Genomic DNA, 23913 nt, shown 5'->3' with positions numbered 1-23913 from the left:
AAAATAAGAAAAGTTACCATACTGGGGGCTAAATGTTTAAAATTACAGACTCGATACCAGAAATATAAAACCACTTATTAAAATACTTTTGATGAACAAAGAAAAAAATGGGAAACAGATTCATAGTGAATGTTCTATTACTTGAAATGCTATAAATAAAGGGACCTCAGTGATACCTCCCAGCAAACAAGAAATAACCTGCAGCTTCTCATTAGCGTAAACACTTCTTCTTTTCCCATAAATTACAGCAAGATTTAAGACAATTTTATGTTTAAATCACAGTGGGTTAGCAGTCATGAAGGACAGACAGAGACCACACAGTGGCTGAGCTGATTTTTGAAAATGCTAATAATCAAATATCAAGAACCTCTGTCACTCCTTGGATACAAACTGACTCTACTGTTCCATTACCAAGGAGGTAAATGGCTACTTTACTAGTAACGGAAGAAAAAAAACAGTATTAGGGAGAATTGAAAAGGAACTTGGATGTGGTGCTTAGAAATTATAAGAAACATAGAGAGGCTAGAAAGTGGGTAAAGAAAAACCAACATATCCATAGGTAAGAAAAGAAAGAATCACTCACTAACATAAATTTCTTAAATTTCTTAGCTGCTTTGGATTCATGGAAAGTACTTTAAAGAAGTACTTTTAAAGTCAAGATAGTGGACTTTCCCTCCATTTTAAGAATCTTTATCCTCACTCCTAGTACTGCAGTGACTTCCTGGAACTATGGACATGACGCCCTAAAGAACACAAAACAGAAATGGAGAAATGGTTAAGAGGCTACATCTAAAGAATGGGCAGAGTAGGTACAGAGGAGTTAGAAAGACAAAGTTGCTTTTTTATCATAAATTCTTCTGGAATATGGATTTATTACCATGCATATATACTGCTTTGATTAAAATCAAAACGTAAGAGGAAGGCTAACAAGCTAACACTTTCTGAGTTTATAATTTTATGTTTTAAAAGAATTTATTTGAGAGAGAGCACGAGCAAGCATGAGCATGGGTGCTGGTGAAGGTGGGGCAGTGAAAGTGGGACAGAGGTAGAGGGAGAAGCAGACTCCTGCTGAGTGGGGAGTCCGACATGGGGCTTGATCCCAGGATCCCGAGGTCATGACCTGAGCTGAAGGCAGACGCTCAACTGAATGAGCCATGCAGGCGCCCCTAAATTAATTATTTTATTTTATTTATTTATTTTTTTTAAAGATTTTATTTATTTATTCGACAGAGATAGAGACAGCCAGCAAGAGACGGAACACAAGCAGGGGGAGTGGGAGAGGAAGAAGCAGGCTCATAGCGGAAGAGCCTGATGTGGGGCTCGATCCCATAACGCCGGGATCACGCCCTGAGCCGAAGGCAGATGCTTAACCGCTGTGCCACCCAGGCGCCCCTTAAATTAATAATTTTAAATCAAAATTAATATTCTAAACCTAGACTTAAATGTTATTTCTTTTAAAAAGTGACCTCAAAGTAACCAGCAGAATGATCTCACTCTCTGCTTCTCAATCTAAGGCACATTTATTACAAGACCATTCATGAGTGTGCCAGACAGTGCCCGAAACTTCGGGGGGGACAATGATCTGGACCGTCAAGTTTAGCTCCAAAATTTAGGGGGTGGGAGGATGAAGGTAAGTCATTTAAATGATGGTTTAAAATATTTTATTGGAAAGAAACAAAGATATGGAGAAGACAAAAGTCATGTAAGTTCAAGATAAAATAGATCCCGAATCTATTTCTTGCTTTTGGCAAAATAATTCAGTATAAGAGATCTCCTAAGAGATATATATATATATATTTACTCCCCTTTAGCATCCTCAGGCAAAAAATTTGAGAAGTACAAATATAGGCCAACACAAATTAAATAAAAAAACAAATTCTCAAAATTATATGTAAAACATGACTTTGCAAGTAAACTTCAAAGATTCTTAAAAGGAAAAGACCAAAACAGATTCAAGGAGTAGTAAATTTAAGGTATTTATTAATCCTCAAAGAATAAAATTAATGCTAAAAAAGGTCTGACAGGTGATATTTTCCAGATTTTAGAAAGACTGACTCTCAAGGATCGCTAGGGTACGGTAGTACCTTGTACCTGCTTCATAAGTACCTATAAAAATAAAATGATGACTATCTTAGTAGAAAGTAGTGATTTGTCTCCAAATCACAGAGCAAGTAGTTTCCAAGGTAGTTGGTGTTCAAAGTGGTTCTCTGGAATATGGAAAGAAAATATTACAATTACTACTTAGATTTATTTTTATTTTTTATTTTTTTTAAAGATTTTATTTATTTATTCGACAGAGATGGAGACAGCCAGCGAGAGAGGGAACACAAGCAGGGGGAGTGGGAGAGGAAGAAGCAGGCTCATAGTGGAGGAGCCTGACGTGGGGCTCGATCCCGTAACGCTGGGATCACGCCCTGAGCCGAAGGCAGACGCTTAACCGCTGTGCCACCCAGGCGCCCCTACTTAGATTTATTTTTTAATAAGCAGAAGTGAGGAAAAGGAAGAGAAGAGAAACAGGGTGAGAAGGAGGAGTGGAGGAGGAGAAAGAGAAAGAGGAGAAGGCAGTAGAGGAAGAACAAGAAAGGGGGGATGGGAGAAGGGGAGGGAAGTGGTAAGGGGAAGAAAAAAATCTGTCAATGTTTAATATCTGGATCAGCAAGAGTACGTGTATTTATAAATAAGTAAACACACACATACTGAGGATTTGCTCAAGCATGTTTTGTGGATAGGGTTACGCAATAAAAAATCTGGAGATCACACTACTTTTCCATCACCCTGAAGACCACGATGCAGATGTGCCTGTTAAGATTTCAGCTCCGGCTCAAAAGACTTATTAAAAGTGAGAAAGGAGTACATACATACATTGAAATATTACTCAGCTGTACAAAGAAAACTCTATCATGTGCCACACATGGATGAACCTTAAGGACATTGTGCCAAGTGAAATAAGCCTGTCACAAAAGGACAAATATGGTAGTTATGAAATGAATAATTTTTTAATGAAAATTTGTATCTATCCCTCAAAAAAATGTCTGTCCAAGGAGTCTAACAAAAGATGTATTCCCTTCTCCGGCAAACTAGTTATTTTTCGGTTCAGTAGCCAGTTACAATTATTGGGCATATTCATCTGTAAACAGCTGATCATTTTCTATTTTAAAAATGCTGAAGTCTTATACTTTTTCTGGTCAAGAAGTGTTACTGTTTTATATATTTTGCTAAAGGAAGGATAGCAATGACATCTATAACCACTAAATACTGAATAGAAAAATTTTATTTTTATACAAGTTTTAAGGGAAAAGCAAAACATTTGGATTTTCTGATCCATATTTAACATAAATAATCAAATGGCAAAAATATACTTTAAAATGTCTAAAACATCATCAGCAGTCTCATAGTTAAAAAAAAAAAGATATGCTTACCACAAATAAAATATTCATTTTATATTTTATTCCTCAATGTGAGGACATAAAAAAAATCATTACTATAAATTTATCAAGATGAAGATGGAAAATTCACAGTTCTCATAATTGCAAATATGACAAAATACAATAAAAAATCTTCAATAAAAACACTGCTTTGCTTTATCATATGCAATAAAAAGCAAAGTATGGATTTCTGTTAGCAGAAAAAAAAATCATTTTTCCAAACTTGCTATTGCTCACCTGATTATCTATTTTAAAAATTAACCATAATAACAAAATAATTCCTAACTCCACGAACATACACTTGCACTAATTTGTTAGGAAAAAAATCCTTCATTAATATATGATGTGCAATTCACCAAATTAAATTTGATTAAAAAAATAATAATAAATTACTGATTACATCAACATTTTTGTTAAGCATTCTAACCTGCCAAACTGAAATCTAACAGAAATCATCTACCATTTTCTTACATTACAAAGCTTAGTCATATTTAAATTTTGTCACTAAAAATATTAGTGCATTAAGTATATAAAAGATGTGTAGAGAGAAATATAATTTAGTTCATGATAATGATGTACTATATGTTGGCTAACTGAATTTAAATAAAAAGGAAAAAAAGAAAAAAAGAAAAATAATAATTTAGTTCATGAGACCATCATTGCAAAGAAAACTGAAATCAGAATTTACACCAGAACAAGGAAAACAAACAGTGACTTTAATTCCTCTTCTGGCACTAAGTTACATCTATGATTGATACCACATAGTTTCTGGGTTCTCAAAGACAGATGAGTATCACATAACCTGGATGTGGCCTTAGCACTAAGTGAACCACACATTTTAAGTATTCTGTGTTATTTGCCACCAAGGCATTAAATGTACAGATGCAGGTAATTTTCAGTCACTTTGACTATTTAGGGTTCAGTAAGTGATGGAATACAGATTATGATGGTACCTATAAGATAATTTATATAATGGTATTTGTGTGTAGAAACAACTAAAACTGAGTGGTTCAACAAAGAACTTAAGACTTTGAGTAACGTTCTTTACACATCTGTGCTCAGTAGAAATGGTTGGAATTGAGACCTGGTGACTGGTTAGCAAGAATATTTTTTTTTAAAGATTATTTATTTATTTATTTGACAGAGAGAGAGACAGCCAGCGAGAGAGGGAACACAAGCAGGGGGAGTGGGAGAGGAAGAAGCAGGCTCCCAGGGGAGGAGCCTGATGCAGGGCTCGATCCCAGGGATCCAGGATCACGCCCTGAGCTGAAGGCAGACATTTAACGACTGAGCCACCCAGGTGCCCCTAGTAAGAATATTTTTAATTTTACAGGTATTTGGACATTCCATAGCAAGAATTTATCCCTTTTTAACATTTCATATTAACCAGATCAAAGTTTTATATGATTTTCTCTTAGGACACATTAAAAACAGGGCCACAATTAGTTTACCAGTTTCTTTAATGGTACTCTCAGTAGAGCTATAAATCTTACTCCCTCTTAGACTTTGAAAGTTTTTCTTTAATTGGATTCAGATAGCTGAAGTTAAATATACATATATATATATATATGTATATTTAATATATAATATATATTCCAAAGCAAATTTCATGAAAAGTTAGTCTTTTTCTTTTTTGTCCATATAAAAAATGAAGCAGAGGGAACTACTCCTTAAAAATTAGAAGAGATGTCATAAAAATGAAAGTATTTTTAAAAATATGAAAACTAAGATTATCACATATGGGCTACTAAATTACAAAAAGAAAATTTAACAGCTAGGTAGAAGGTATTATGAAGATTCTTTTCATGTCAAGATGTAATATATATATAGTTTCAATATTAAAAAGTTTAGAAACAGGGATACAGTTGTTTAAAATAATTACTTTTCCTGGTATTATGAACACTTAGAAATCCAAAACCCCTAATGGCCAGAATCATAGTATGCAAAACATAAAGCAGCCTCATTGGAAATGTTTTCCAGACATTTCAAGCCATAGTCTGATTTACCATGATTAGCACTGACATTTATTTCTACACATTTAAAAAGATGTTAAAGTCTAAGCAATAGAAAACATCAAAGGAAATAATTTAAAAGCAGAATAAAAAGCAGAGATGGTTTTCTGAAATGTTAATCATTATTTTAAATCAGAAATATGGCTTGATTAAAGGTTTATTTTCTATTTTAAGTGCCATACAAAATAAAACGGGCCCAAGGTACCCCAACCCCTCCAAAACAACACAAAGCAAGCTGAGCCGTAAGAGCCTATTTCTAAAGCTAGTATCTTGCCTGCACGACTGGGAGGGCTACGAGAACTGATGGTTGAAAGAGCTTTCGTAAAGCCCACACATTCCATGGAGAATACCACTACCTGGTGGGGGCTAGGCATAGCAAAGTGCCTTCCTGCCAAAGAAAGAAGAGAGAATCTGTATTTGGGATAGAACAAAGACCAGTGTTACAGTATATTTCAAAAACAAATGATCATTTCAACAGCAAAAGATTTAAGAAAACCACATTAGATAGTTCTAATCACTGGTGCACAAGTGTCTTAGTTTGAAAACTACACCAGAAACCTGACACTGCATTTTCACCATTTGTTCATGCTTTAAGAAAATGATCTGTAACAAAAACTTTCTGTGAATAAATTAAAATGTAATTACACTTGACAAAGTTATCATTCAGACGAAGAAATTAAGTTTCAGTCTTAAAAATAAACAAACAAACAAACACGAGAGCACTAACCGGGTAAAGCTTTCGAGTGTGTGTGTTCTTTGCTGGGAACATGTGCACCTCCACCAAACACAGCAGACCACATTTTTTCATTCAGAGGATGGGCCACAATCCGAAACAGTTCATTACTAGAATGTGTTGCCAGGCCATGGATGAAGAGACTCAGATACACAGCTGTGAGAATCTCACAGAGCAAGACTGTAAGCCCTGACTGGGCTTCCTCGCCAGAAGAATTCAAAAGTCGAATCAGAGACGTGATTCCTAGAACAAACAAACACAGCTACCACTGACAATAAATTTTAAAAATAAAAAACTATATTTTTTAATTATTAGATCAGGATTAAAGTTTTTTCTTCTCTAGGTTCACAGACTAGAAGTTATATACAGTTAATGCACAAATACTGAGCATTTGTTCGATATAGAGAAACAGTGAAAATCTATTATCTAATACAAATCTGATACATAAATTTAATTCCCACAACAAATGTTTTTCTATTATGACAAAAAATTGTAACAAGTGATACAACAAAACATTTGAGTCATTTTAGTAAAATGGCCAAGGAAATACCAATGTTAAGTAACTGCGAAATTTATAATGAGTGGTAAATACTGAAGTGGTATCAATTCTAACAATATTGAACAGTGATTATCAGGAAGAAAAACCACACCTAATATACTTTTTCCTCATCTGATTAAATTCAATAAGGCTAAGAAAAAATTCACATATATTTATTTACGTATATATATATATATATATATATACATAAATTATTTATACCTGGCCATTGTGCTGGTGATGTATTAGGAGTTATTGCTTCATCTAAGCTTCCTGCTTTCAAAGAATGTCGATGGGGAAGCAGTACCGTCTGATACATCATTCCAGTAAACTGATTTGTTTGAAATGAACTAAGAGAAGAAAACATTTAAATAAGAATAATCTATAATAACAATATATGAAAATAATAATGAAATATAATGATCTAAAATGAATTTCACATGTAATATTTCCATGTTTTAGATCTAACTTCTAGGGTATCTTAAAATTCAAATTTTTATTAGTTATGCTGCTATTACTGATCTAAGTACTGTTCTATATAGTCTGGTGATATATTAAAACCAAGTATCCTTTAAGTGCAAACATGCAAATTTTCTAAATTAAAATACATGTGATAGGTTTTAAGTATATTTATTTAATGAAAGATATAGAATATACAAATGAGAAAACTAAATCACTATTGACCACAAATAGCAAGCTATTCTATCAAAGTTCAAAACAAGGTTATCTGGTTGAAAATAAAGTTTAGGTTGAGTTTGATACTTAATGGCTGTCGACCCTACATCAGGATAGGTTACATCAGGTATATGCACAAGGTACCAGGGATATAATGTAAAATGTGGTTTTTATATCCATGAAATTTATAGTCTGGTGGAGGAATCAGACAGAAATAATTTTATCATATTGCTTTTCTTTTCTTTTTTTTTTTTTTTTGAGAGAGAGTGAGTGGGGAGGAAAGGGGAGCAGAGGGATAGGGAGAGAGAGAATCCCAAGCAGACTCCATACCCAGCACAGAGCCGGAAGTGCAGCTTGATCCCACAGCCCTGATATCATGACCCTAGACGAAATCAAGAGTCAGGCACCCCTATCATATTGCTTTTAGAGACAAAACCTACGCATACAAGGTTATGAAAGCAAAAGGGGGGAGTGTTTTACACAATTTGGAAATTTACACAATTCAGCTTCTCCACGTAAATGGCACTTTAAATTAAAACTAAATAAATAGATCAATGAACAAAGGAACTTGCAGCTTGACATAAACTATGAAATACATCTGACAGAAGATGGTACAAAAGTTTTTGTTAAATCCTCTCAGAAATTCCTATATCAAATGTGAAGTAAATGAATGTCATATTTATTTATGTATTTATTTTTTAAAAAATATTTTATTTATTTATTTGACAGAGATAGAGACAGCCAGAGAGAGAGGGAACACAAGCAGGGGGAGTGGGAGAGGGAGAGCAGGCTCATAGCAGAGGAGCCTGATGTGGGGCTCGATCCCAGAATGCCAGGATCACGCCCTGAGCCGAAGGCAGACGCTTAACCGCTGTGCCACCCAGGCGCCCCTGAATGTCATATTTAAATACAGCACATTTACTGGTTTAGATTTGCTCTGACTGTCAAGTCTTCTATCGGTCATAACATTTTGATGCATTTGTAAATAGTTTCACTTGCTTTACTTTGCAGCTTCGAGATGGCAGGTTGCCAACAAAAAAAGCCCCCTGCTACATTAAATCTATGGAAATGATGAAAAAAGATAAAGATACGTTGATAAAAATAAAGCCACAATCAGTAACAAGAAAGTGAACTCTTGGAGGACAAAGGCCAAAGAAATCAAGTTGAAGCTACCTTGGGAATATAGAAACAGATTAGTAAATTGAGACTCCCATGGGAGGGAGAATTGAAACACATAAGACAAGCAAAAATCAACACCAAGGAAGGCTAAATCATGTAAGAAACAACAAACTCAGTGAATGACCTGCACCTGAGGAAGCAGACTTATAAGAACATGACAGAAGGTGCTTTATACTCAGAGAGGTTAAAACAATTAAGAAATACAGACAATAAGTTATAAAAATAAAAGTGGCCATTAAAATCAACAAGGAGATCTTAAAAATGAAAAACAATTTCTAAAACACGAACTCAGGCTAAATAAAAGATAAGACATTGCTGAAGAAGGAGTGAGAGTCTGAAAAATGAAACCAGGATTTCTCCTGAAATGAAGCAAAAATAAATAAAGAAAACAATATGAGATGAAAGCTAAAAGGAAAATAAGAGAAACCTGTAAGCTCCAATACCTGTCTAGTAAGAAACAGGGGACAGAAGACAAGAAGGGGCGCCTGGATGGCAGAGTCGTTAAGCATCTGCCTTCGGCTCAGGTCTTGATCCCAGCGTTCTGGGATAGAGCCCCACATCAGGCTCCTCCGCTAGGCGCCTACTTCTTCCTCTCTCACTCCCCCTGCTTGTGTTCCCTCTCTCACTGGCTGTCTCTGTCAAATAAATAAATAAAATCTTAAAAAAAAAATTTAAAGAAATACAGTCAAGAAACAAAACAAAGGATCACAGGGGAAAAAGAAAAGAGAGGCAAACCAAGAAACAGATTATTAACTCTAGAGAACAAACTGATGGGTTACCAGAGGGGAGGTGGGGGGGGGGGATGGGTGAAACAGGTGATGGGGAATAAGGAGGGCATCACAAGGTGATGAAGTGTTGTATCACTATATTGTACACCTAAAATGAATATTACACTGTTATGTTAACTAACTGGAATTTAAATAAAAATTTTTAAAAAAGGACAGAGGATTTCAAAGATACCAAAGTGTCAGACCAAAGGAAGATACCAAAGTGTCAAACAGTATGTTTTAAAAGTCTAGCTAAATTATAGTGAAACCTTAGGCTATAAAGAGAAAAATCATAAACATCACTCTTTGGTAAAATTTTTCTCTATTTCAAGTCAGTTACTCCTTCCTTTGTGCTTCCTGAGCCTTTCACTATATTATAATTATACAATATAGTACATTATAATATTATAGTTTATAAATATAAATAATATATATATAATTATAACTATACTATAGTACTTATCACTTCAGTGCAATGTCATGTTACATGTATCACTTATCAACTTCTATGATTGTTTCTAACTAGACGGACCTCAAGAAAGGAGAACTTATCTTAGTGCATATCACAATGCCTGGCATTAGGCAGTGATCAATAAAAGTTAGCTAAATTAGTTATGCTGACAAGGGTCTACTTAACATTCATTTGCCATAAAGACAGAAGCTAAAATTCAAAGATGGAAAAATAGTACTCATCACTTCAAATGCTTTCTGCATTATTCAGACTGTCATAATTTTTTCTACCGCAAAAGTACACAAATTCTGAAACCTCATCAGTTACCGCAAACAGTCCTAAATTTCACAAAAAGGTATTTACCTGTAGTTATGACTACCACAAAGGCACTGATAAATACAAGCAGAAAGTGAGGCTGCTAAAGTATGCATTACATATACCTGAAAAACAAACAAACAAAATTAAGTACAACTTTTAAAAAATCAAACTTGTTTCAAGAGCTACAATAATCTAGCAATGTAAAAAAGATGGAAAAACTACTGTCCTTAAAAACTGTTTCCGTTTTTTCCTTAACAATCATTTATGCCTATAGAGATCGCACTACAAATTAAAAACACCAAGGCCGTTGGCAGAAATCATAAAACACAGACACCTGCTACCTAATTTTTATTTCAAGAACAAATGGGAAGAGATGTTAGCTATTCAGTAGTGCATAAGCCATGTATTAAAAGAAAACTCTCCAAGATTCAACCTGCTTCCTCAACCAAAATATGTAAAAGCTCAGTGTGATAAATGAGAGTTTACCTATGGACAGGTCACTGAAGCATATGGTACCATATATTCTAGCTACTAGAGAAAACAAGCAATCTAAAGAAAGTGCAATTATTTAGAGAAAGGTTTGAAAGACAGCAACTGAAGGGCAAACATTTGTACTGAGAAAGAGAAGGCTCTAAACATGGCATGACAAGCAATGAGAGAGGTAGATCTGAGACGCACACCTAGGTCAGAAAGCAAACTAGATTAGACTATTTAAAACACTAGGTACTCGATCTAATCATGAAGTATGATGGTCTTCTATGTAGATAAAAATGGGAGTCAGAGATGAAAATCAAATTGCTATTTCCCTTTCAATTATCAATAAGATGTGTGGTATGAATTAAAATCAAGAATATCACCATAAAAATGAAGACAGCAAGTCCAAATATGGGAAATTACAAAAATGATCAGAATATTTTCTAGCTTCTCTAGGAAGGGAAGGATGAAGGGGGGGTAAACAGAAGGGGGAATGAACCATGAGAGACTGTGGACTCTGGGAAACAAACTGAGGGCTTCAGAGGGGAGGGGGTGGGGGAATGGGATAGGCCGGTGATGGGTAGTAAGGGCACGTATTGCATGGTGCACTGGGTGTTATACGCAAAAAATGAATCATGGAACATTGCATCAAAAACTGGGGATGTACTGTGTGATGACTAATATAACAAAATAAAAATTATAAAAAAAAAAAGAATATTTTCTAGCTTCTCCAATAAAAGGGGAGTCTATTTCTCCATTACTGTATCTGGACTGGCCTTGGGACTTCCTTTGACCAAGAGGGCAAAATGATATGTGATTTCTGAACCTAGTCCTCAAAAGGCCTTACAGATTCTACTCTTGCTGCTTTTTAAATCCCTGCAACCAGTATGTGAAATAACCTAGGCGTGATGGTTAATTTTATGTATCAACTTAACTGGATCAAGGGGTGCCCTGGCCAAACATTCTGGGTGTTTATCTGTAAGGCCGATGGGGGATGCAATTAACATTGGTAGAAGTGGTAGACTGAGTAAGGAAGACTGCTCTCCCTAATGTGGGTAGGCCTCATCCAATCAGATGAAGACCTAAATAGAACAATAAAGCTGTAAAAAGGGAACTTCTGCCTGGTTGCCCTGCGCTGGAACATTGGGTGTTTTCCAGCCTCTGGGCTAGAACAGAAACACTGGCTCTTCTTGGGTCTCAAGCCCACTGGCTTTCAGACTAGAACTTACACTTTATTGGCTCTCCTGGTTCTCAGGCCTCTGGACCCAGACTGGAACTACACAATAGGTCCTGGGTCTCCAGCTTGACGACCGCCAATCTTGGGACTTCTCAGCCTCCATAATTATGTGAGCCAATCGCTTATAAAACAAAGTTCTCTCTTTCTATACACACACACACACGTCCTATTGGTTCTTTTTTTCTAGAAAACCTGGGCTTGCTTGATAGTTGATGAGATGCATATGACCCAGATTCCCCTATCATCCCTGGATATAGTCTGCCAACCACCAAAAATGTAAATACGGCCATCCTAATCCAGAATTCAGCCAGCCTACCAGCTGACCAAAGACAAAGGAAAATATCCAGAGGCCAGTCCAGCCGGCCCAAATTAGAAGAACTGAGAAGAAAACGCACTGAATCCTAAGCAAAATAAATGATGGCCATTTGAAGATACTAATGCTTTGGAGTGGTTCTTAAGCAGCAAAAGCTGCTTATTATTAAAATTGTGTATGCTTACTATTCGAATTAAATATGAGATACAGCTTGGCTAAAATGAGCACAATCTGGAGGAAATTAAATTCCTTACTATATCACACACCATGTGGCCATTTATACTACAGAAGAGTCCAGGAAAAGTGACAAAAGTAAATCACAAGGGTTAAGGTTATCCAAGAGGGTAAAACTGTAGGAGAGGCTACCATTAAGCAAGCAGAATATCGAACTGGTGTGATATCACAGCCTGTGAGGTGGGCGAGAACCAGATGACAGACTATTAAAAAAAAAAAAAAAGAGAGAAAAATAGTCAAACTTGGTCATGCTTTAAAGGATTTCAGTATGTTTGGAGAGTAAAGATGAAACATGAAGTGTGATATTAATGGGTCATAAAGGCAGTGGTGATGGATGGCAAGATGATGTGGATGATTAGATAACTATATGACCAGTTATGCATCAGAATCACCTGAGAAACCTCCTAAAAAATACATATTCTTGGGACTCACACTCACACACTGATTCAGTAGGTTTGGAGTCAACTTAAGAATTCAAACTTTTAATAAGCATGCCAGGTGATTCTGCTGTAGCTGATTAATAAAACACTGCCTGGCATAGAGAAACAACAGAGGCAAAATACTTACATTATCCTTAAAATATATAATGTTTTAATATTAACAGAGGAAAACTTTACTTGTATATTAAGAATTTTACACCAAACTTATTTCTAAAAGTTTCTATTTTAAAAGGCAATCAGCTTTTTGCCTGAGTGTAATACTAAAAGAACTACTCGTGTATCTGTATACAAACCCATTACTCTTACCTTACTAAAGTGGCTAAATAAGAGTAACTAACTAGCACTGTGATTAAAAACTCAAGTACCCTACTGGGTTAAGAACAAAATGAGGTGAGCCTGGCCTACAACTGCAAGTTTTCCTTGATCAAAAAATATATATAAGTGGTAATGTAACAATTCCTATGTGTAGTCTGATGTTTAAAATTGTTTCTAAAAAGTGCTGCTTTACCTTTTTCTTTTGGTTTTATCATAATAAGTACCTAAGTTTTAAAAAACGACCCAAGTGTACTTACTTTACTGCTCTGGATGTCAGGATGGGGTGGTGAATCAAAGTTTATGATGGCATGCAGAATATCATGTGTGAGGTTACTGAGGTGCAGTAACGGGTTGGCAACGACGGTCTTGGCACTGGCTGTACAGGCGAAGAGGAGGGGTACCGAGGTCTGCTCTGACAGAGGGCTGGGAAATATTGGTTCTGAGGTTTCCTTAAAAACGAAGGGAAAAGAAGGTTAATCGACTCTTTATAGTTAAAATCCATTACTTAACTAATTCAGGGGTCTCTTGGGAAAAACTTTAAAACAATTAAAAATGAAAAGCCTGACAGAAACTTTTATAGAGTTAGATGGGACCTGAGGAGGTCAATGTTCCACCAACGATATTGAAAAACGAGGGGACAATACCCTCTTATCCGAATGAGAAGCTTATCACCTCACACGGCACTCAGACAAGAATTCAGAGTATGAATTCACCTGATCACAGGGCCCGATGCTGAATGATCCTGAAACCATCACACACACACAACTCCACAAATTCATAATACATAGCACCACAAAAAACAGCATTCCTTATAACAACCATAATAAAGAAAACCAAAAATTTTAATATTTAAAGACAAAAGTTCAGAACAATACCAAAAGCCATTTCTCCTATGTGTACTATTTTAGCTGGCGATCGTCTAAATTACATACCTGCTGAGATTCTTGTAAAAGCAAAATCAATTCCATTCTCACAGAGGCAAGACCGCCACCATGGGACCCATGAAGTATGCAGTAACTCAGAAACATCCTCAAGAGTGACTGATATTTCAAAAGCCACTGTCGTTTTTCCTGAAAATTTTCTCTCAACTGTTTCACTTTTGTTTGCTGAAGCAAATCTTCAACATCTCCATTTAATCCAAATTCATCTCCATTTTGGCCAAATGCAGCCTGTAAGTCTTCGCCATCTGAACAATAGTCACAAGTCCTCTGAAGAGCTATCACCTCTTTTTCAAGCCAGTGGTAGAGTTGATAACGCAGTTTTCCACCATCTATTTCATAGCCTGTAGATAACGTACGAAGTTCTACTGTAAGAATCTTTAAACATGCTCTAAATTTTAATTGAACTGCAATTATATCTTCCGATGGACTTAAAATGTCATTTTCATCTAGTGTGCTGAGAGATTCTGTGTAATTGGAACTTGTTTCATCTATTTTTTCCCCCATTTTCCTCTGTAAAGGTTTTAGTTCTTTCATTGAAATAGGGAGATCCTCATCTTCTTCATCATTATCACTGTCCCATTTTAATTCTAAAGAGTCATCCTGAAATACAACACTCGGTTGGCTCCAGTCAAAAGAAAGAGTAGAGTTTGACTGCTTCTCTGAGGAACCTTCTGAAGAAGATCCAAAACCATTCATTAGTGACTGTGACCAATCAACAGCAGAAGACTTATCTTCCCTTGTATCCAATTTTAATGGAGAAGAAGGAGAACAGTCTTTACTAGTATCCAGAAAACCAGATGTTCTGCAAAATGGTTTTGTTTTCTTGATGACTTTTGGCATCTTCGATAATACTTCCAAAGCTAACATAGGGCAGCCAGCTTTCAAATGAGCACTGGCAGTAGTAAAAAATAATCTTCTTTCACTTAAATTAATTGTTCCTGCCAGCCCACTTTTTCCTGTTAAACTCATGTGTGTGGACAATATATCAGATGATCCAAAATGACGTCTTAGCAAAAGAGGATGTGTTCTCAGATAATTGTAGAAATTAAAAACTGCAGGATTACAGGTTGACGTCATGACTTGATCTGAAAGATAATTCACTTATCAGCTAAGAAAAGTTCAAGAGTTATACTGCAGTCCTTTTTCTCTACTATGGCCCCTTATCTACCTGGTCTTTCAACAACATTTTACTAAGAGAACCTCTAATACACAGCATTGGATACACAAGAATATATTTGTAATTGAAGTGTTTTAACACAAAAGAAAAACAAAAGTTATAATGATTTCACATCTCTTCAAGTAACAATATAAAATTATTTAAAACACCCAATTTCACACTCAAAGTTCTTATTCTCCTACTTCCCTCAACATTCCTTCCCAGTCTGCTTTGCTAAATCTTCCTCATCTCTACTTTAGAAGGTTAAGAGTGTCCCTGAGTTCAAGGCTTGACTTCTGTTCCATCTATACTCCATGAGTCAACTCATACAGTCCCACGGCTCCAAACACCATCAAGACATGGATAACTTGTGTATCTATTTAAGGCCCAACTTTACCCTATAAATCTAAACTGCTATATCCACATGCCTACATTACATTTCCATTTCCGTGCACACAGTCTTGCCTCAAAGCCTTTTTAGTGAGCCTTTAGCATAAACCACTCTTGACCCAATAAGCAATTACACTGACCTCATGACACTCAGGTCTCTGCTCACAGGTCACATTACCAGAGAAGTCTTCTTTAGCTAAAACAACACTCTCCCACACCTGCTCCTGGTCTTGCCCATATCATTTATCTCAAGCTAAAAACTTAGAGGAGTTTTCAAAATTGACTCTTACTCCCTTTACATTCCATATCCAATCCTATCTACTCCACCTGAAAATTATATTCCAAATCCAACCATTTTTCTCTGCCTCCACTCCTATCATCCTGGTCCAAGCCGCTATTACCTTTTAAAATTTTCTTCTAGAATACAGATTTAATTGGCTCTAAAAGTATGTGATCACATATTAATTCCGAATCAAAATATGTTTTTGACATGAATATGTGTAGGCATAAAAATGTGACAAGAAAAGGCCTTTTCTTTTCCCCCATCATTACATAGAAGCCAGTATGGAAATCTTCAGCTCAGATGGCCAGGACGCTTGAACAACTGAATATGGCTTTCTCACAAGTCTTTCACAGTAAGACACACGATACACTTCCTAATTAAAGGATGTTATGTAAAAAGCCATGAACTAAAATCCTTGCCAGTTAGTATTCCAAACGATATGACACCTATGATACCAGCTATCAGAACCAATTCAATTCTACCTATGGAAAAATATTTGAAAAGCATATATCATCACTTTTATATAATTTATACAAAGATTTCCATTTTATACTAACCTCCAGAAAAGCTACAGCAAATGGTATTTCTAAAACAAAAGGCAGAAGTAGATCCCCAAAAAATAAGTTATAAGAAATTCTCTACTACACTCTCATAAAAAATTAATCATATCACTTAAATCTTTACACAGAATATTTTTATTATAAAAATTATAAAACTGACAAATACACAAACTTCCACCTAAGAAAACCACCCTTACACACTATTTTCTCCAAAATTTATACTGAAATGTTGATAGTACTTATGTTCAATACATTGATTTTATAAAAACAGAAAATCCAAAGTTCTTGGTTTTCAAAGGATTTTTCTGAAAAAAGGAATCCCCCACCCAAAAAACAAACAAACAAACAAACAAACAAAAAACCACATACATAACTCTGTTCCCACCTAAACCTTAAAAGTCTTAGTCCATGTTTTCAACTTGCTTTGTATTACCTTTAGCACCCAACGGTGTGTTCTGTACCCAGCAAATACTAACAACTCTTTATTTTTAACATCTTAGAAATGCAGCTTACCATCATCCTCTCTGACAGGCTGCTTTATTAATGTTTCCAGAGCACCACTATAATCTTCCAAAATCCAATATGCCATACTCCGAAGAAAAGGATCATAATGCATATTTATGTTCAGTGAATTGAGTTCATTGACAGAATCAATCCCCAAAACTTTTTTACGTAAAATAGATTTATATGTTGCAGATGTATCAAATTCAGACTCATAGAGTCTTGCTATTACAAGAGCCAACTGAATGTCGTTCAGTTTTTCAAGACATACCTTCAAAAAAAGAACTACTGGTCATAAATAAGCAGGGGTATATTTCATTTTAAGATACACTCAACTGACTCACCAATAACTAGAATGAATAAAAGGCAATGTTAATATCTGAACTAAGTGAACAAAGATAATAACAAATAAAACATATACTGCTTGCTTTAGCAAATCTACCTGCTAGTACTAAATACCTACTTGCAAAAAGAATTAGCCTATAAATATTAAATAACTCTCAAGAGATCCAATTCAAATGACATTTTGTTTCATTTTTTTTCTTGTCTTTTTCTTTTTTTGAGAGAGAGAGAGAGAGAGAGAGAGACAGCAGGGAGAGGGGCAGAGCAAGAGGGAGAGAAAATCCTAAGCAGGCTCCACAGCACAGAGCCTGACTCGGCTTTCAATCTCACGACCCTGAGATCATGACCCAAGCTGAAATCAAGAGTCGGATGCTTTGTTTTGTTTTTTGAGATTTTGAGAGAGAGAGAGAGATAGAGAGAGAGAGCAGGAGCAAGGAGAAAGGCCAGAGGGAGAGGGAGAAGCAGACTCCCTGCTAAGCAGGGAGCCTAACGTGACGATGCAGGACTCAATCCCAGGACCCTGGGATCATGACCTGAGCTGAAGGCAGACACTTAACCTACTGAGCCACCCAAGTGTCCTGACATTTTTTTCTTGAACTTCTACTCTTCCCCATCTGTTCTGAATCACTTGTATGAAACTGAGCAAATCGGCAATCTGAGGCATGCCTGGGCGGCTCAGTCAGTGAAGCAGCTGTCTTCAGCTCAAGTCATGATACCGGGATATTGGGATTGAGCCCTGTGTTGGGCTTCCTGCTCAGCAGGCAGTCTGATTCTCCTTCCCCCTCTCCCCCTCCCCTCCACTCCTGCTCTCTCTTTTGTGCTAATACATTTTTTTTAAAAAGAGAGCAATTTGGGATAGACAGGTTATACATTAAATGTTTTAATTTTTTAAGGTTTACTGAAAAATAATCAGTTAAAAATATGCTATGGTTAATCAACTAAGACAGAGTCAAATATAGATTCACATATGTTTAAACTGATAGGACAAACTTTTCATTAACGTGTTCATAAATATTCTTAAAAGTTAGATCAACTATCTCCAGTACAATGCGGTTAATCTTCATTCTGTATGAGTATCATTCAAGCTAAATGGCAAAATTTTAAAAGTCACTGTTAAATAGTACTAAGTATTTAGCCACTATACTTATATTGAAATTAAAAAAAAAATTGAGCCCACAGAAAAAGCTTAAAAGGATGACAATGGTTTTTTTAAAAAGTTTCATCATTACCTCAATTGCATCTCTGAGGCAACCAGCTAAAAGAAAAAAGGCTGCAGAATGCTCAAATCTTTGTTTGCCTAACAAAGAAAAAGCATTCTTTAAAGCTGCTCTACGCCATCGCTCATCCTCAAAATTGTGTCCAAAAAACTGTGTCATCTTGGGGTCTTTTTGGGATCTAGAAAGAAAAAAAATGTATGAAAAATTTGAAACACAGTGTTTCCACAATCAGAACGAATTTGAACCAAAGTTAGCCATCTAAATATTAGGACTCAAAAGGAACACTTGCCAGTGTATAAAGTACTATATACACATCTGCTCCTTTTCTGAGCAAAAGATTACTTACCAGTAAACATCTACTTCTTCATATGAATCTCAGAGATAAAACTGCTTTGGCAGTACTGCAAGAAATTATGCCTAAATCCATGCAAAATATATAACTTATATAAACTTGTGTGGTACTTCACCATTTAAACTTCATCAATCACCTTCACCCCCACTGCCCACCTGATCATGAATGGTAATCAAAACCTAAGGAATTTGTCCTTATTCAAAACAATCCTAAAAGATCTAGTCTTTTAGAAAACTGACTGGTGCCCATGATTTTCCCCCAAAGGTTGCTATTCATATGGAATCACCTGGAACTGAATGCAAAATAAATGGTGAACTATTTTTGTGATCGTGTTTATCAAGTCTTGCTGAGAACTAGTGAGAGAAAAATTCCAAGCGACCCTAGCTCAAGAGTGGGGTCAGGTCAGAGACCACTGGAGGGTAGTTTGGTGGGATGGCCCAGCCCACGAGCTCGTAATAAGGCAGAGGGTGGATGCCTGCCTCTTCAAGACTCCACCAATTCATCTTTCCCACTCCAGATGCAAGTTTTTGGTTTAGTTCTTTGCTCTATAGAAGCATCATGGGAAGTTCTTAAAATAAACAAACAAAAAATGTTCTTCTGGACTGATACACCTGAAAACAAACTAAAGTGACCTCATCAAGATTCTTTTGCTCTGGAAAATACCTGAGCTTCTTTCTTATGAATCTCTCCTTAAATGCAAAAATAACTAAGAATCTACAAGAATCACACTTAACAAGAAAAATAAATCTTTACTTTTACTTCATACATTTACTCCTCATGGAGAGTTTTCCATTTTAAAGCACAGTTTTCTCACCTACCTATATAATCCCCAAATCACAGCTTTCTTTCTCATTGCAAGGTAAAAAATGGCAGCATCTAAAGGATCATTCTTTCTATAAAAGGCTGCTTTGGCTACCTGTAATTAGAAAATATTGGTCAAAGTATCACAGAAACAACTTTTAAATAAACAAAATAATTTCTCTCACATTCAAGAGGGGCACACAGTATTTAAATGTTCAATAAATTTAGAAAGTAAGTACACTAATGCATGGATGTATACACACACAGATGAACACATATACACATACACAGACATACATGTATTTTTTTATAATTTCAAAAGTAATTAATGGTGGCCTCCAAAGACACAGAGAGGTGGGAACACAGGACAATGCTTTTCATTACAAGCTCTTCGGTACTATTTTTCCAAAGATGTGTACACATTATTTTGTAAAAATCAGACATATGCTACCAAATAAATGTGTCAACTAGCAATTTAAGAATTAGAATATAAACAATAAAAACCTGCATTAATGTGATATATTGAAATATAATGGCTATTTAAATGCATTTTACTGCTTCAATTAAAAAATGAGAAACAAGAAAGGAAATATGGAATGTCCTTTTAAGAAACATCCAGAATATATTAATTCATTTTTTTTAAAGATTTTATTTATTTATTTGGGGGAGGCAGAGAGAGAGCACAAGCAGGGGGAGCAGCAGAGGGAGAGAGAGAAGCAGACTCCCCGCTGAGCAGGGAGCCCGACTCAGGACTCAATCCCAAGACCCTGGGATCATGACCTGAGCTGAAGGCAGATGCTTAACCGCCTGAGCCTCCCAGGCGTCCCCGAATTCATTTTTATATCAAAATAAAATACAGCTTACCTTCTCTATGCACTTGCGTAAGGTGCGTGTATTCCGGACCCACCACCCCACGCCCATTGCTCTCAGTTCGGACCAAGTGGGATCATCTTTCTGCATGGCTGGCAACATGTTCAGTAGCTCTTCTTCTGCTACTGAGTGAAATGCCCAGGCGAAATGACTAGTAGACAGGCCTGAAGAAACGTAAAAAATAATGTTTATAAGAAATATAAATGTTTATATAATGATTATCAGAAATGTGTATTCCATATTTGCCATAAAAATGTCTAAACTTTTTATGAGACTCACAGAGTTACAATTAAGTAATTAAGGTTGGAGGGAATATGTTTTTTTTTTCTTGTTTCTCCTAACAACTCTCACTTCATTGTTTTCTATAGTAAGCATATATTTTCTATAATTAAAACACATATTTTAAAAGATAAAAAATGCAAATGCCACTATGCTGATTATTTTTGTTCTTTAGCTACTACCCATGACCTTTCTTAGAAAATGAGAAACACGTAAAGCTTTATTCTATGCTGAAATGATTGTTCTTCATTGCTGACTCTCACTGTCCTTCGGCCAACATTTGTTTTTGTGGATTTAAATCCATGGAATTAAAAGAACATCAAGTAGATGGGACAGCACACTGAACAGAACTTAAGACTGTAGACTCTGGAATCAGAATGTATACAATAAGCCCAGCCCAAACCCTAACTACAAAGCTGTGGGCAAGCTACTTAGTCTCCCGATTCCTCCATTTCCTCATTTATAAAACGTGAATGAATAATCACGGCACTACCACCTCATTACGGTGTTGTGAGGACTAAAATACTATAGTTAAAGCATTTAGGATAGTACCGTATCTGGCACATAATAACTAGTACGTTAGATACTTTTCTATTTAAACAGCATCATCTACACCAGCAATTCTCTCAACCAACTGGCAGGTACGTGTGGTATTTCTTGTTGAGCTTCTATTTTATCTCTTCACAGTACATTCTGTTTAGTCTTTCTGGGTGAAGTACATGCTTAATTATAAGATGTGGCTTTGACATATATGGACTCAAAATTTAAAACTAATATCAAATGCCAAGGACTATGAAGTGTCCACTATACCCAAGTCTTTGGAAAGAAAGAAACAGCAATTAAAAAAAAAATACACCTACACAGTGAATAGACTGCTATTCTAAACTATTTTTATATTCCTATTATCTCTCAACCAAGTTCAAAAATGTTTCATAAATAACACTTTGACTTAGAATTTTAAGCTTTACTTTTCCAAAGCTAAATAGAAAATGAGGGGAAGGAGGAAGCAGAAAGACAGAAAGAAAGGAAAAGAGAGAGCCAGAGACAGACACCACTGAGCAGAGGCAAACTTGTGGAGTACCAATAACACTGTTTAAACCTACAGATCCAATAATGTTGGAACGAAGCTCTACCTCTGAGCTTCCTGGGCACTTAGCCAAGAAATACCCTGTTTTAAGTTACCCTAAATTTCAGTACAGCATTTCTGTTACTTTGGAGTCCTAACTACATAAGAGTATCTGAAAGATTACTAAACTAATTTCTGAAATACACATTAACGTTAACAGTAGTTTTGGGGGTAAGTGAATTTTTACTTTAAAAGTTCTGTACTCTGTATGTAAGACAACTAGAAATTGAATATATATTATTTCTGTAACAAAAATGTTACTCAAATTTTGGGTAAAAAACTGAAGTTCAGGGGCGCATGGGTGGCACAGCGGTTAAGCGTCTGCCTTCCGCTCAGGGTGTGATCCCGGTGTTGTGGGATCGAGCCCCACATCAGGCTCCTCTGCTATGAGCCTGCTTCTTCCTCTTCCACTCCCCCTGCTTGTGTTCCCTCTCTCGCTGGCTGTCTCTATCTCTGTCAAATAAATAAATAAAATCTTAAAAAAAAAAACAACAAAACTGAACTTCAATAAATGTCAAACAGGAGAAAGAAGATAACCTAAAGAAGTTAAAGGGAATAAAACAGTATTAATTGGCCTTTAATGTATGATGCATTTGAAAATGTAACATGGAATATCCAATTGCCCAATATCCATTTCTTCATTAACTCTTTCCATCTACCAAAAAATTTCCAGTATTTAAAGCAAAGAAAATTAAGTGGAAATAAATATTTTTACAAGTAAATTAAGGAAACTTAGAATGTGTCAAAGTTGTCACTGTTATCATATCTGGGCAAAAACAAAGAAATGTACTCCAGCTTCTCTCTACTTTTACTCCCATTCCTTTGAGTAGATTACTACTAAAATCACCTTGGTGAAGGAGCTGAGCTCGGTAAGCTGGAAGGGAAGTTGTAAGGAACGTATGAAGTCGAACAGCCAAAAGAAATTTTAACCCACATTCATCAAGAGTTTCTCCACCTATAAAAAACAAAACAAAAAGTATTTACTTATTTGTATTTATAAGAAAACCATTTCAATAGCAAAATCCAAGTAAATGTTAATAATTCTGGTAAGTAGCATATGTCACAGCACCAAATACTGGGACGAAACATTCTGAAACCAACAAAAGCTATCAAGTCTAAATACTATCTAGCATTTCTTTCTTCTATACAACCATACATTACAGACAAAAGTAGCATAGCTAAATATTCTGAAAAATATTGAAGAGAATTAATTGGCTCAGGATTAGTGATATTTTCTATCACCCGACCTCCTCAGATCTGATCTTACTTAAATCAAAATGTGACTAAATTTTAAAATAGTTTAACCATTGTGGAGTACGTTATTTTCTGTGTTGATTCAAGTCCTAGACCCATCCCCAATGATCTGCTGCTAATATGGAAAAGAATAGTTGTGTATGTTCCTTTCAAGCACAGTTCAACGGGTGCATCCTACTGTCCTATGCACAAAGCTGGACTTGTTAATTTCAGATCTTATTGAGATGTGATGGAAATTCTACATTCAAATTTATTTTAAATAACTCACAAGATTAAGAAGAAAAAATTGCTCTCTGCGTGAGGAAAAGGCCTAATTTTAACATATTTATTTTTGTCATTCTAGGTAGGAATTAGTGCTAATTTTAAGAAAACCTCAATATTTTAAAAACCAAATTAATAGTGACTATAACATGAGAAAAAGTAAAGCAGAAAGCACTTTTATTTTCATATATCTAAAGTGATTAGTTAATAAGAACGTTAACTTTTGCCAAACTCCGAAGGATTCAGTTGGATCTTTAATATTATTAAGCAATTAGGTAAAAATGGCTGGCACAATGAATCTTTGCATATTTTCTCAAAATACTATGATATATGCGATAAACAGCATATATTAAAGTTAAAACTATTGAGAAGGGAACAATAATGATTTAAAAAAACCTTCCTGGGTGTAATTTTTATAAAAATTACTTAAGATTATTTTCTATGTAAATAAGCAAACATAATAGTTTCT

At 35.6% G+C, this 23913-nt stretch overlaps 1 protein-coding gene across 4 annotated transcripts in view; it reads right to left on the bottom strand.

Moving 5' to 3' along the window:
* DMXL1 (Dmx like 1) overlaps nt 1-23913 on the bottom strand; it is a 127984-nt gene that overhangs the window by 50122 nt on the left and 53949 nt on the right. For 2 of the 4 annotated variants that reach the window (XM_044387346.3, XM_044387347.3), the window contains exons 19-29: nt 22777-22884; nt 20519-20688; nt 19672-19769; nt 18514-18679; nt 16955-17213; nt 14044-15137; nt 13369-13560; nt 10144-10220; nt 6931-7058; nt 6165-6413; nt 5712-5825 (exon numbers count right to left, since the gene is read on the bottom strand). In XM_044387346.3, the coding sequence (XP_044243281.1) occupies nt 5712-5825; nt 6165-6413; nt 6931-7058; nt 10144-10220; nt 13369-13560; nt 14044-15137; nt 16955-17213; nt 18514-18679; nt 19672-19769; nt 20519-20688; nt 22777-22884 (2655 nt within the window). The remainder of the gene's footprint in view (nt 1-5711; nt 5826-6164; nt 6414-6930; nt 7059-10143; nt 10221-13368; nt 13561-14043; nt 15138-16954; nt 17214-18513; nt 18680-19671; nt 19770-20518; nt 20689-22776; nt 22885-23913) is intronic. The other 2 variants (XM_026507808.4, XM_026507807.4) reach the window with 1 other exon arrangement.

This window comes from Ursus arctos, unplaced genomic scaffold (genome assembly GCF_023065955.2).
Source record: "Ursus arctos isolate Adak ecotype North America unplaced genomic scaffold, UrsArc2.0 scaffold_5, whole genome shotgun sequence".
In the NCBI taxonomy this organism is placed as follows: Eukaryota; Metazoa; Chordata; class Mammalia; order Carnivora; family Ursidae; genus Ursus; species Ursus arctos.
Note: the sequence above shows the minus strand (reverse complement) of the source record. Positions and strands in the feature narration are given on the sequence as shown.